Consider the following 14,951-nt stretch of genomic DNA (forward strand, 5'->3'; position numbering starts at 1 on the left):
GTTCAGACTTTCAAAATTTGTGTCTTTGGATCAGTAAGAGCTAGTATCCTCTACAATAAAAGATCTATAAGACCGACAGTTTGCGTGATGATGTCAAAATTGCTAGAAGCACCTATGCTGAGGCAGCTATGTTCCCAGGACCTAACCGCGAGAAGAAGAAACATCATTGTTACCTCTGAACATTAAGAAGTGAAGCAGTTGACCTAACAATTGCCAATTCAAAGATGTTAGTGTGGATTCCAGAATGGTTGGTGCTAGAGGAAGTGTTACTCTGAGATCGCCATTATGCAATTTAGTCTGACTATTGCGGGCGATCCGGATAGGTGAGGGGTTAGAGCACAAGGCTTGTCATACGGAAGATCGCGGTTCAAATCTCACTGGTGGCAGCGAGATTTGTATCGTGATTCGTGATTCGATGTCGGAGTCAAATCAGGGTGATAATCTCGGCTGAGCGCAATGCTGACCACGTTACCTCATACAGTATACTGTAGTGTACCGTTACGGTCTTTAATGAAGTGCTCTAACGTACTTCAAGGCCCTGATCCCATATGGATTGTTACGCCAACGATTATTATTATTTCAGAGTTATCACAATCTCGGCAGATGCCGGATTTTACCTAATACTAGCACTAAGTGCCAAGCATTTAGGCTCGGACGATCCTACCTATTTAAAAACTAAAGGGACTCTGGTGGTGGTGGTAGGTTAATGGGAGAATCCGTCGAGAACTCCCCACAACATCGAGCACGTATGCAGAATGGTGTACTTCTGCATGGTTTGAACCAGACTGTGTGAGAGTATATCAAGGAAGTCGTTAGGGATTTAGCTACAATACCTGGTCAAAGGGTAGTATAGGTCCCGGGGCGAAACGTGGATTGGTACCCACGATGGAGCATAAAACCTGGGAAATGCCTGCTGAACCAACACCAACAGCTCTACTACCAAACCCTATCTCCACCTCCACGTGGTGACCGCTGGGAGCTCTTTCTTAACGAAAAGCTGCAGACGGAGAAGGATGAAGGCGAGTCTCCCGCGCCTAAAAACGGGACAAATTGTACCAACTGGTCCTCCAGGTTGGGGGTTGGGTAGGGCTGACAACCCTACACGGAAAACAACCGTTACGAAGCCACAACAGGAGCCTCGGATAGGACGGATATTAAAACGACGGACCCGGCAACGACAAAGGAACAACGATTTGCGCATTTTCTCATGGAACGTGCGCTCCCTGTACAGATTAAAGTACAGGGAGCAACCGCACCAGGCGCGGAAGTTTTACCAACAAGTCAGCAGGATGAAGCCTTATACACCTCGATGCTCATCCTGCCGAGACAAAGAGGGAAATCTGATTTCCGACAGAATGGGCATATTAGAGCGATGGGTTGAGTACTTTGATGAGCTACTGAACAACCAGAACATCGGCGAGTTGGAGGTCCCGCCAACTGAAGACGACGGACAAATACTGCCACCACCAAGTTTAGGAGAAACAGTCCGTGCAATTCATCGGCTAAAAAATCATAAGTCGCCAGGAGCCGATGGAATTACAGCCGAATTGGTTAAATATGGAGGCGACCAGTTACACCAAGTGGTTCATCAACTTGTGCTCAAGGTATGGGACAGCGAATCAATGCCTGACGATTGGCAGCGAGGCATAATCTGTCTCATACATAAAAAGGGAGATATCACACAGTGCAGCAATTATAGAGGTATCACGTTGCTGAGTACCATCTATAAGATATTCTCCACTATCTTGCTAGGCCGGATAGCCCCATACGCCCAGAACATCATTGGCCCATACCAAAGAGGCTTCACTCCAGGCAAATCAGCAACAGATCAGATTTTCTCTCTGCGGCAGGCGATGGAAAAACTGTTGGAATATGGACAACAGTTGCACCATCTGTTCATCGACTTTAAAGCCGCCTATGATAGCATAGCCAGGGTAAAACTGTACACGGCCATGAGAGAATTCGGTATCCCGACGAAATTAATAAGACTGGCTAGGCTGACCCTGACCAATGTGCGAGGCCAGATAAAAGCAGCAGGATCACTCTCAAGACCATTCGACATCAACAACGGTCTACGACAAGGGGATGCGCTATCATGCGTCCTCTTTAACCTGGCCCTCGAGAAGGTGATCCGTGATGCTGAGGTGAATGCAAGAGGTACGATCCTCTTCAAGTCCACCCAACTACTGGCCTATGCTGACGATATCGACATCATGGGAAGAACCACCCGAGACGTTCAAACTGCCTTCATCCAGATCGAGCAGGCGGCGCGAGATCTTGGGCTGCACATCAATGAAGGCAAGACAAAATACATGGTGGCAACGTCAGCACCGAAGACGAATCAACCAACAACATCAAACCGCACTGGTCAAACACAAGCACGAACAAGAATAAGGATAGTGGAATACAACTTTGAGACCGTTGACAATTTCTCCTATCTAGGGTCGAAAATCACAACCGATAACAACTACGATGAGGAAATCCGCGCACGGTTGTTGTCAGCCAACAGAGCCTACTTCAGCTTACAAAGACTGTTCCGCTCGAAACGTCTCACCATAGGGTCAAAGCTCTTACTGTACAAGACTATGATCTTGCCAGTCCTCATGTATTCCTCGGAAACTTGGGTTCTTAGCAAGAAAAATTGCGAACTCTTGGCCGCGTTCGAGAGAAGAATCCTCCGAAGAATTTTTGGCCCCCTACATGAGGATGGACGATTCCGTAGCCTACACAATGACGAAATCTATGAGCGATACCATGACCGTACGGTTGTGGATAAAATCCGGCTCAATAGGTTACGGTGGGCGGGTCACTTAATCCGTATGGATGAAGATGATCCCACCCGGAAAGTCTATAAGGGCAATATCTATGGTAGGAAAAGAAGACGAGGCAGACCCTGCCTAAGATGGAGCGATGGCGTGGGCCAGGACGCCAGACAGTTTTTAGGGATATCGAATTGGTGGACCTCGGCGCAAAACCGGGATGTCTGGAGTTCCTTATTAAGGCAGGCCTAGACCGGATACCGGTTGTTGCGCCGTTGATGGTGATGACCTGTAGCTGACAATATTATGGGAACTACAACCACCCGCTCGAAACGCCAAATTTCTTTGATTTCCCGAGCCAATGGCTCATAGTTCAGCTTCTTCTCCACGTATTTCCGTTCAATGTTGCTTTTATGGGGGATAGCAACATCAATAATATACGCGCAGCGACCCGTCTTGTCAACTACGTCAGGCTTGTTGTATAGAGTATGGCGATCAGTCAGAACTTCCCGGTCCCAATAGATGCTGTAAGCAGAACTATCAAGTACTACTTGCGGCTCATATCGGTAAACCGGACATGTTCCCGTGATGCTTGTATGCAAGGTTTTGATGGGTAACCTTACATAATGCTGTATGTCTGGTGATGTATTTCACCGTGCCATAACAGTACAGCCAGAAATGAGATGGTCCAAGGTCTGTACCGCCGAACCACACATTCTGCACTGGTCGTTCTTCACCCGTTCTTTCATGATGAGCTTTTTATAAGCTCGGGTGGCGACCACGCCATCCTGAATGGCACACTTGAACCCCTCCGTCTCAGCAAAGAGCTCCCCAGCACACAGCCATATGTTCGACAAATGGCTGCTAAAGATAATTAACGTGTTTACCGTGCATTGTCTTCGACTTCCATTCATCGCTCCGCTCTTGGTCCGACTGAACCCCACTAAGAGGATTGAAAGATCGATCCTTCAAGTTAAGTGGAGTCAGTCCACAGTATTCCTTACAGATAGCCGCATGCAAGGGGCTCACCTGCTCTCTGCTGTTAAAATAAGCGCGTAGCAGATCGACTTGGCGAAGATGTTGTGCCGCCACGTTCACCACACCCCTACCTCCAATGTCACGAGGCATGTTTATCCCCTCCAAGGCAGAATTTGGATGATGCATTCGGAATTTGGACATAGTTGTCCGTATCCGCCGCTGGACGTTTTCCAGATCAGTCTTCGTCCACGGATATATTCCGGGATAGCGAATACATTCAACGCGCTTATTTTATTCTTCCCCGGGAGATGCGATTTCAGCACCAGCTTTACATGTCGCAGGAATTCGGACAGCAGAGCATTCTTCAGATCATCAACTTGAGCATGGATTCCTTGCAGAATTCTTAGGTACTAGTAGAAGTCTGTCTCAGTGTGGAGGTCACCAATGCTATGTCCGGCATGCGGCTCGGGATGACCTTTGCGGATGGCTTGGATTCGACACTTGTCTAATCCAAACTCCATCCGAATATCACGGCTGAACATGTCTATTATTCGCAAAAAACTTCGGCGGTGATCCACTCAGCATGCACAGTTCCCACCTCTCTCTTTGTTGTGATATCCACGGACCACTAGGGAGACATCGAAACAGGAGATACATTCCCCTTGTTCCCTTTTGTTGTCTGATAACTAGCTCCAATTACCAATTTGATATCAGTTTGGCACTAGCGGAACTGCCATACGTAAGTGACACTTGGCCACATTGCCGAAGGGCTTCACAGAGCATTCTCTCAAAGCCGGTCCTTCCTGCTTCACTGCCTGCATAAGTTGCTTGGCATACGAGCTCTTTCTTGCGCGGTAAGTTTTGCATTCTCCGCATCTTTTAATAGATTTATTCATAATCGCCTAGTATTTAGCGAAGCCCTTTTTGTCCCTACTGCCCTTTTTATTCTTTACACTCTTGTTCAGAATATGGATGTTCTTCTGATACTTTCTGTTGAGCAGGACTCCAGTGGACTTCTGCTTTGGCCCTTGGCAACTGGCGTAATTGCCCATCATTGCGCTTCCCGGTGTCGCCCGTTTCAAGGCAGGAGCACTCTAGCTGATAATCACCACATCTAGTTTTCAGCCTGGAAACCGCTAGTCTGTCTGTTGCGTTTAGAGATCCTTCCTGTAAGTTCTTGCGCAGGGGTGCTAAAGCTGACACCCCCTGTATTACGTTAGACAGCCACTGACTCCTGGCTGGATATTAGTTGCTCGTCCTCCAATAATGAGCCCGGCATCAGCACTCCACCTTCTTCTATAGTCATCCGTTCTCTAAAATTTAAGTCTATGTATTAATACCACGAGTAATATGGGAAACAGGTTAACCCTGGCTAGCTCGGCCTCTAGAAAAGGAGCTTATGATAATTGAAATTAAAGGTGCCTAAAATAGTCGTGCGTTAGAGGCAGAGATCCCCTTTGGCTGTGCAGCCCTCAGGGTATGCTATTCCACCTTGGCGGGGGGTGCTCATCCGCAAAATTTGCTTGTCCCTAAAACATCACTAGGGTACAAACAATGCCGCTCTGCATAGTCTAGGCCTAATTGAATGGGAATTGCCCAATAAACTGTCCGCCTTGTCTTCAACAATGATGGAAATAATTTCTGTAGAGCAATCTAAAAAAATTTACAACGTAATATCACAAATATCCATGCATTAAATAAAAATAAAACTAGGTAGCTTTCTCCTACTACAATATATTTTAATAGTTGGTAAATACGTATTTTGAGAGCTACTTACTCTCTTCCTCAGTACTTAAGCTACACTGTTGGCATTTCGTCAACAAGATGCACCTCTACCCGTATTCGTCGATGCCTCAGACACCGCAGTAGACGCTGTTCTTCACCAGAGGGTGAACCAAAGTTGAAAACCGTTGGATTCCTTCTCAAAACAGCTCAACCTAGCTCAACAGAATTACAGCGCCTATGATTGTGAATTACTAGCCGCTTATCTGAATACACACATTTGACATGTGTCCTGAAAAGGCAACTTAGTCGCTGACGCATTGTCCGTGATTTCCGAGATGAACATCTCAGCCGCAGTCGATTTTTCGGCAATCGTTGTGGCCCAGAAGGATGACGTAGCTCTTCAGAGCCTACAGTTGGATTCCAAATACAAGTTCAGTATCTTGGGCTCCCTGATATTCGGGCAATGAACCCGCTGATTTTCAGCAAATATTTCTGGCCGTTCATGAATTCTTGGGCCAGAGTTTGTATCGCACGCCAAAAGTCACAAGGCATGCTAAAAAGGAAGTAGGTGTATTCCCTAACTTGACCAGGCTACAGTTATTGCTTCACGATAATTGATCAGTTTACGCATGGGCCTGAGACAATTCCTCTGAAGGACATATCAACACAGTTATGTGCTGAGATCCTCTGTTGAGAGTGGATTCCACGCTTTGGTGTTTCCGCTGCCTACTTGTAGTTCAATGGGACGCTAGAACGTTTGAATCGGACGCTGAAGGCCACCATTATGGCGCTCAACGAGCCGTCCTGGTCGCAGGTCTTGCCTTTCGTTCTGCTTGGCTTCCGTGCAGCCGTCCGCGAAGAGTTTGCTGTCTGCTCTGATAAGCTGGTGTACGGGGAGAACCTTCGACTCCCCGGGGACTTGACTCCCCACAAGAGAGATCGGATTGTTGCGTCTACTACGTGAGGTCGTTCTCAGATTAAAGCTATCTTCGCCATCTCTCCACACGCAACTGGCGATCCACACCCCTCGAGAACTCGAAGTTTGAATCCATGTTCTGGTTACGACTGATGCCTCCGGAAGCCGCTGCAGCCACGCTTTCAGTCTGGATGTCGGTGCAAGTCGAAGATATCTTCTTGAACAGGAAGTAGACGGCACTGAAAGGAAGCGATAACGTTGCGCTTGTTTTGACGTCCGCAGCCGAGTAGCCACGAGTTCAGGTTTCAGCTGGGAGTGGAGCGATACCAGGCACCCGCGGAGAGCGCGATTAAAAAAACGGGAAGTAGGCCGTGGCTGCTCTTTTTGAGAGGGAAGAAGCTTTTGTGAGAATTAGATTAACAATACAAGTTTGTTTTTGACATGAAATCGTTTTTAGATTATTTAACGTAGCGAAGTAAAATGGGAAAAATATTACTACAAGCTTATATTTTAAGGTGAGGTGTCTGCAATTGAACCAAGTCACCTCCCGTAAAGTAATGAAAAATTTGATGGTGATCAAAGTTGCTACATGCTAAATATATACACACTGCGCGCTTTGCACAAATAGACCCGGCGTTTTCTCATACATTTTTACCTGATTTATAAAACTTTTCTTACCTGAATCGCCATGCTAATTTTATTGTCGTCCCATCTATATATGTTAGTTACACTATTTATAAGTCAAGGACGGCTGAACCAATTTGGCTGAAAATTGGTGGGCAGGTAGCTTAGAACCAGGAGGCGGACATAGGATACTTTTAATCCCGTTCGACCAGTTTCCGTGAAGTCACTATAAAACATGGTATAACAAAAACCCATCTGTCATGGAATAACAAAACGCAGATGACAACTAAACGTAATTTTGTCTATGGTTAAGTAGAAAATTTAATAATATCAATTTTGTCAGAAATATATAATAATCAGTAATCTGTATTCTCTTTGAATCATCATTAACAATGCCGCGACCAAGACGAGATCGAATCTTTCCCGACAAAGCCGTAATGCAAGAAGGATACGAAACATTGCGAATGAAATGACTGAAGAAACATACAAGCTCGACTTCGTGCTTCTCAATCACAAGAGCAAAGCGAGACAGCCCGTGAAACGGCTCGGTTGGCAATGCGAAATCGTCGAGCAAATAACAGAGATTAACAAGTAGATAATTTTCGACGCACAAGAAGAGATTTATCAAGTTCTGATTTGAATCAAGCAGCGTTTCGATATGATCGACGGCAAGTGTTCCAAACGATAACCACGGAAATTAACGGCGGAGACCATCACTGGCAACGATGGTTATCCACTGTATCGCCGTCGATCACCCGATGATAACGGTCGAGCTGTCACAACAAAAGTGAAAAGAATGGATTTCGTTGTCGACAATAGTTGGATTGTGTCATATTCGCTACTTATTTCCAAAACGATCAAGACACATTGCAACGTTGAGTATTACAATTCAGTAAAGTCCATAAAATACATTTGCAAATATGTTACGAAAGGCAGTGATGTGGCGGTTTTTAGCATCCAATCCTCCAATACCAACGACGAAATTGCGCGCTATCAAGTTGGTCGTTATGTGAACTGCAATGAAGCGATTTGGCGTATATTCGCATTCCCTATTCACGAACGTCATCCTATTGTTGTGCATTTGGCGGTGCATCTGGAGAATGGTCAACGAGTATATTTCACGGCTTCGAATGTTGTTCAACGTGCTGAAACACCTCCAGCGACAACATTGATCAGTTTCTTTGCGATCTGCCAAAGCGATCCGTTTGCACGAACTTTGCTTTACTGGGAGGTGCCACGTTATTACACTTGGAATTTTCAACGACGGAAGCAAGCCGATACGGTTCCTGGTTATCCGGATGTGCGTTCTACTGATGCTCTTGGTCGTATGTATACAGTTGATCCAAAGAATGATAAATACTTCTATTTGCAGTTGTGGCTGGTAAATGTGCGTGGGCTAACGTCATTTGAGTGACTACGGACTGTTAATGGTAGAATATTCCCAATATATCGTGCTGCAAGTGAAGAATTCAATTTACTAGAAAACGATGCCCATTGGGATACGACAATCGTTGAAGCCATTATCTCTGCATCTTCAAGTCAGATACGCACATTATTTGCTATCATCATTTCGACATGCTTTCCATCGAACCCATTTAACCTGTGGCATAAATACAAGGATAATATATCAGAAGATATTTTACATCAAATTCGTGTCAGTTCCAGAAATCCCGATCTTGAGATGAATGAGGAGACACATAATCGGGCTTTATTTTTGATCGGAGACATGTGTTACCTTATGTGCGGTAGTTTATTAGTCAGGTTAGGAATGCCAGCGCCAAATCGCGAAATGAATGACGCATTTAATCGAAAATTGGAACGGGAACGTGAATATGATCAGAAGGAATTAGATTTAGTAGTTCAAACGAATGTACCACTGTTGAATCCCCAACAAAAGGAAGTTTATGATACATTAATGAAGGCATTTGGTGATGGAAATGGTGGTTTATATTTCCCGGATGCCCCTAGTGGAACTGGTAAGACATTCCTCATGTCAGTACTTTTAGCAACTGTTCGTGCGATCCAACATTGCGCTTGCGGGTGCTTCCTCTGGAATAGCAGCCACATTGTTAGAAAGATGCCGTACCATTAAAGTTGCCGTTAAATCTTCAAACTATTGAAGAACCAAAATGTAATATTTCAAAAATTCCGGAATGGCCAAAGTTTTATCAGCATCGAAAATCATCATCGGGGACGAATCACAATCGCGCATTAGAAGCCACTTAACCGAACATGGAAAGATCTACGCAATGACTCGAGATGTTTTGGAGGCGCAATGATTTTAGTGTCTGGCGATTTTCGCCAAATCATCGAATCTATGGCGATATGTGAAGAAACTTCAGCTGACAACATGGGAGTTGCATTGGTTAATGATACATCTGCTGAAGATTTCTCTGGGCAATTGTTATCACTAATGGTTGAGTACCTGTCGACGAATCGAGCGGATTGATTTCATTTCCTCAGAATTTCGGTAACTTTGTCTTATCGAAAGACGAACTTATTAACAAAGTATTCCCCAACATCATTACTAACTACAAAAATAATGAATGGTTGAGTGAACGAGCAGTTTTAGCGGCTAAGAAGAAAGATGTAGATGACCTTAACTACATATTTCAGAATGATATCATTGGAACAAAGCATTTATTCAAATCCATTGACTGTGTAACAAATAAAGAAGAAGCCACCAACTCCAATTGAATTTTTAAACTCCTTGAATGTGCCTGGCTTGCCACAGCACAATTTACGCCTAAAGGTTGGCTCCGTAGTAATCATGCTTCGAAACATAAACCCACCAAAACTTTGCAATAGTACGCCTTTGGTGGTAAGTAAATTGATGACAATGTGATTTACGCGACGAAAATTCGAAGATGGGGAAGTTCTCATTCCGAGAATCTCGATGATCCCAACCGATATGCCGTTTGACTTCAAAAGACTTCAGTTTTCGATCTGTCTTGCATTCGCCATGACTATTAACAAATCGCAAGGTCAATCCTTGAAAGTTTGTGGTCTGAATCTGAAAAATCAACGTTTTTCACATGGTCATATGTATGTAGCGGGTCGGAAGACATCTGCGTTGTTTGTTGATTGATTAATAAAAAAATTAACTTAATAAAATCAAAAATCTGCTTATTTTTTGCCTCTGAGGCGGAACAAAGTTCGCAGGGTCAGTTAGTAATTTAATAAATTACATCCGCTGCCCAATTTCTTCCTTAGAATTCCTATTCCGGCTCCCCCAGAGGGAGGAGCTCTCCTTCTCCCCTCTCATCAAGGGGAAACCCGCCTTGTTTTGCCCAGCATACCGATGAACTCGAAGGAATACCAGGACGCCTGGCAAAGGTAAATCTAGGGAACGCATTGGAAAGGGAGCAAAAAGAGGCTAAATTGTTTGAAGTATATTTTTATATTCAACATAACTTACAGAAAGTGTAAACTTAAACCGAAAGGAAGGCATTTCCTCGCCAACATATTCACTACAGATAGTCATGATCTATGGCAGTCGAGGTGTCCCGAGTTCCCACGGGCTCTTTATTTTTCTTGCTCGTGTCCTCCCTACTCCCGTTCTTATTGCGATCCTCCTGTTGGTTAGATTTTCCTCGCAACTGTCTCCGCATTTTATATTTCGCCACGTCTTCCGGCAGTACACGACATAGCCTCGCAGATTTCGACGAAATTATGTTCTTTTTGACTAGTTTTTCAACGAAAGCCTCGTAAGTGGTCACTTTCAGTTTGAGCAAGTCAAGCTTTTTCTGCACCGCTCGCGACTTCTGCTGCGCTTTCGTGATATCTTCCTTCACTGCCGCGATCGCTTGGCGGGCCAATTTCTCTGTGAACTGGGCCGCTTCGGCACTGGTTTCGGCTATCTGGTAACATGCCGAAGGAGCAGGCGGGTTTTGAAGTGGCACTTGGGGTGCTGTGAGATTTGGGGTTTGTATTTGGGCTTGTGGATTTGCTGGGGTCTTATTTTGAACAAGCGGTTGAGGGACAACTGGCTTTGCTGCAAGAGTTGTTGGGATATCGTTGGATCGGAGAGTGCTAGCATTTGTGGTAACAAGCACGTTATTTTGAGGTTGCGTCACTATGGCTGATGGAGCAATGGTCGGTGTTAATACGAACTGTCGGTCTGGAAAGAATATGGATTGGCCTTGCACTTGCTGGGTGATGAGAACTGGTTCCCCCTGGGCGTTCTGAGTTACGGAAAATTGTGAAGGTTTCGAAGTGGGAGTCAATATGAGGTGCGGCTGTGCTGAATTCGGGTTCATTACAATTTGGATTTCCACGGGTTGGGGGTTCTCTATTGGAGAAATAATTTGCAGCATTTGCTGCTGACCGACTGGATGCAGGTTGAGTCTAGGCGCCGGGAGTTGCTGCCGAACCGGCGAGGACATAGGTTGTAAGAGTTGATGTCGTACTGGTGTCGAGAGTCGCTGCCGTACTATTGGACGCGCCGGTGTCGTGAGTCGCTGGCGTACTGACGGACGTATCGGTGTTGAGAGTTGTTGTCGCACCGGTGGCGGTACTGATGCCGAGAGTTGAGCTGCAGTTTTGACGGTAATCTTGGGCCTTACCGAGTTGATTGAACAAACTGATTCAATCCTTGGTATAGTCGGCTTCGGTTCAGGTTTTTGGGGCTGGCGAAGAGAAGTTACATGGGAGATTATGGGCAACTTCTCAGCGGCCGGGGTGGTCATAGCAAGTGGATCTGTGTCTGGTTCATCTTCCCGGCGAGGTGGCAACGGTAGGACGACTGGTGTTTCTTCTGGCAGTTGAATGATGTTGGCGCCCTTGGAGGAGGATGAATTTGAAGGCAACATGTTCAAAGTTTGTTGATGGTGCAGCTCCACCGCGATATTATCAGTGTGCTGTGGGAGATGAATTCCACTTAACCAAAGAGTGAACAAGAGGAAACGTTTGAGGACTCACCATCTGCTGAAAACGCGCTTAACAGTTCAGGCCCTCCTAATTTCAACAGGTGTCAACGACCGGACAATCAGATCAGAGTAAAACTATTTGGTGATTTCTTACTAATCTGAGAATGGTTGGTTTCCGATAGCAGAAGTCTAGCATTTTACGTTTTCGAGGATTACAGCACGATACTTCTAGACTTAAATGGAGAGTTGGCTACATCCATCGTATGGCTACAGTTCGCTTGTTATTAATACGCGCGTCTTCTAATCAAAACAGTAAACACAAAACAAAACTTGCCGATGAACGCGCAGCTCGAACCGGAATGCGAAAAACCAAAATAATGCACTCGGCTGTCAACTTGACATTTTGAAGAAGGGGAAGGAATTATATGTAGTGACATCTATAAGTGAAAAGTTGTTTTGAACTTGAATTTAACTTAACTGGTATTTCTGGAGTTTGAAAAATAGTTGTCTTTGATTTCAGTTCATGCAGTTCTATGAATATTTTTTTTTAAATTATTTTCTGTCCCTGACTCACACTCACTATATTCTATTACCTGACTTTTTTCAATCCAAACCACAAGTTGCATTTTTTTGCAGGGGGCTGGGTGACCTGGAAAGCAAGAATATCCTTAAAGAAAAAGTAAAACTTTAATTGCAATTCGTATTTCTGATCTGTTGATCAATTTAACTCATTTTAACGTTAGTTCAACCTGTGCCTATCTTATCTTATTAACGCTATTATTGTGCAGAATTGAGTAGGAAGATTCTGGAGAAGGCAGATCTCATAGAGTAATGTTTATCGTAACGTCAATGCCCTAAAATGAACCGAAATGACTGGCGCACTAATAAATTCATTCCATGTGTTGAGGTATCTCTTGGGGATATTGAGGATTTATGTGAGAGACCATTCCCTGCTCTAGTAGCGCAAGAGTGCGGAAAAACTCAAAGGAGGCGAGTTTTCCCTCTTGTGCTTGTACATGGTTTGGCGAAATTTAACAAGAAGGATCACTTTTTTGATGACTATAACGGTCGGTTCAGAGATGGGTAGACGCCGCTCGGAGAGCTCCTCGTCTCTATACTAGCGTAATGAGCCTTTGATACCGCCCCTTGCCCAGAGTAGAGCATAACAGAGTGCGTTACAGTCATTACAACGACAATATTTGCCATTAGCCGATTTGGGGTCGAAAATCGACCTGCAGCCTTGTTCACTGCTGATTTAATTCAATGTTCTTCTTTGAGTCGAGCGTTAATCCAAGACACCTAAGCGTTGGTTTTGACCTAATTATCAACTTGCTGATCGATATGGGACGCACGGTTATGATTCTCTTTTTGGCTAGAATCACTACTTCGGTTTTTAATAATAATAATAATCGTTGGCGCAGCAATCCATATTGGATCAGGGCCTTGAAGTGTGTTAGAGGGCTGCATTCAAGACCGAAACGGTACACTACAGTATACTGTAGGAGGCAATGTGGTCAGCATTGCGCTCGCGCGAGATTATTACCCGGATTTTACTCTGGTACTCATTCACAGCTGAGTCGACTGGTATCCGACGTCAAATCACGATACAAATCCCACTGTCACCAGTGAGATTTGAACCGCGACTTTCCGTACGATAGCCTTGTGCTCTAACCACTCAGCTATCCGAACTTTGGTTTTTCCCAGCATAAATTGAAACCATGACAGTCATCCATCCATCGATCCATCCACGATCATCATCAACTGCGAACAATCGGTATCCTGTCTAGGCCTGCCTTAATAAAGAACTCCAGACATGCCAGTTTTTCGCTGAGGTCCACCAATTCGATATACTTAACAGCTGTCTGGGGTCCTGGCCTACGCTTCGTCTTATTTTTCTACCATAGATATTGCTTTCATTCTATTTTCATCCATACGGATTAAGTGACCAGCTCGCCGCAACCTATTGTGCCGGAGTTTATCCACAGCCTGACGGTCATGGTATCTCTCATAGATTTCATCGTTATGTAGGTTGCGGAATCGTCCATCCTCATGCAGGGAATCAAAAATTCTTCGGAGAATTCTTTTCTCAAACGCGGTCAAGAGTTCGCTATTTCTCTTGCTAAAAACCCAAGTCTTCGAGGAATACACGAGGGCTGGCAAGATCATTGTCTTGTACAGTAAGCGCTTTGATCCTATGGTCAGACGTTTTGAGCGGAACAGTTTTTGTAAGCTGAAATAGGCTCTGTTGGCAGCCAACAATCGTGCGCGGATTGCATCGTCATAGCTTTTATCGGTTGTGATTTTCGATCCTAGATACAAGAAATTATCAACGGTCTCAAAGTTGTAGTCTCCTGTTTTTATTGTTTCGATATCGTCAGCATAGGCCAGTAGTTAAGTGGACTTAAAGAGGATCGTACCCCTCGCATTTATCTCAGAATCACGGATCGCTTTTTCCAGGGCCAGCGTAAAGAGGACGCATGATAGGGCATCCCCTTGTCTTAGATCGTTGTTGATGTCGAGAGATCCTGCTGTTTTTATCTGGGCCCGTACATTGGTCAAGGTCAGCCTAGTCAGTCTTATTAATTTGATCGGGATAGCGAATTCTCTCATGGCCGTGTATAGTTTTACCCTGGCTATGCTATCATACGCGGCCTTAAAGTCGATGAAAAGATAGTGCAACTGATGTCCATATTCCAACAGTTTTTCAATCGCTTGCCGCAGAGAGAAAATCTGATCTGTTTCTTATTTGCCTGGAGTGTAGCCTCTTTGGTACATACATGATACCTCTATAATTGTTGCATTGCGTGATATCTCCCTTTTTATGTGTGGAACAGATAATATCTCGTTGCCAATCGTCAGGCATTGATTCGCTGTCCCACACTTTGAGCATAAGTTCATGAGCCGCTTGGTGTAACTGGTCGCCTACATATTTAACCAATTCGGCTGTAATTCCATCGGCTCCTGCTGACTTATGATTTTTGAGCCAATAAGTTGCACGGAATGTTAGTGGCAGTATTTGTCCGCCGTCTTCAGTTGTTCTGCAGTTCGTCAAAGTACCCAACCCATCGATCCAATATGCCC

At 44.8% G+C, this 14,951-nt stretch overlaps 1 protein-coding gene across 1 annotated transcript; it reads right to left on the bottom strand.

Moving 5' to 3' along the window:
* Positions 1-10,383: 10,383 nt before the first annotated feature.
* LOC119652991 (pollen-specific leucine-rich repeat extensin-like protein 2) lies at positions 10,384-12,245 on the bottom strand. Its single transcript, XM_038057416.1, has 2 exons — positions 11,923-12,245; positions 10,384-11,861 (listed from the first exon to the last, which is right to left on the bottom strand). Exons 1-2 carry the CDS (start codon positions 11,923-11,925, stop codon positions 10,473-10,475), a joined length of 1,392 nt encoding a protein of 463 aa, XP_037913344.1. The 5' UTR covers positions 11,926-12,245; the 3' UTR covers positions 10,384-10,472.
* Between the last annotated feature and the right edge of the window lie 2,706 nt (positions 12,246-14,951).

This window comes from Hermetia illucens, chromosome 3, assembly GCF_905115235.1.
Source record: "Hermetia illucens chromosome 3, iHerIll2.2.curated.20191125, whole genome shotgun sequence".
In the NCBI taxonomy this organism is placed as follows: domain Eukaryota; kingdom Metazoa; phylum Arthropoda; class Insecta; order Diptera; family Stratiomyidae; genus Hermetia; species Hermetia illucens.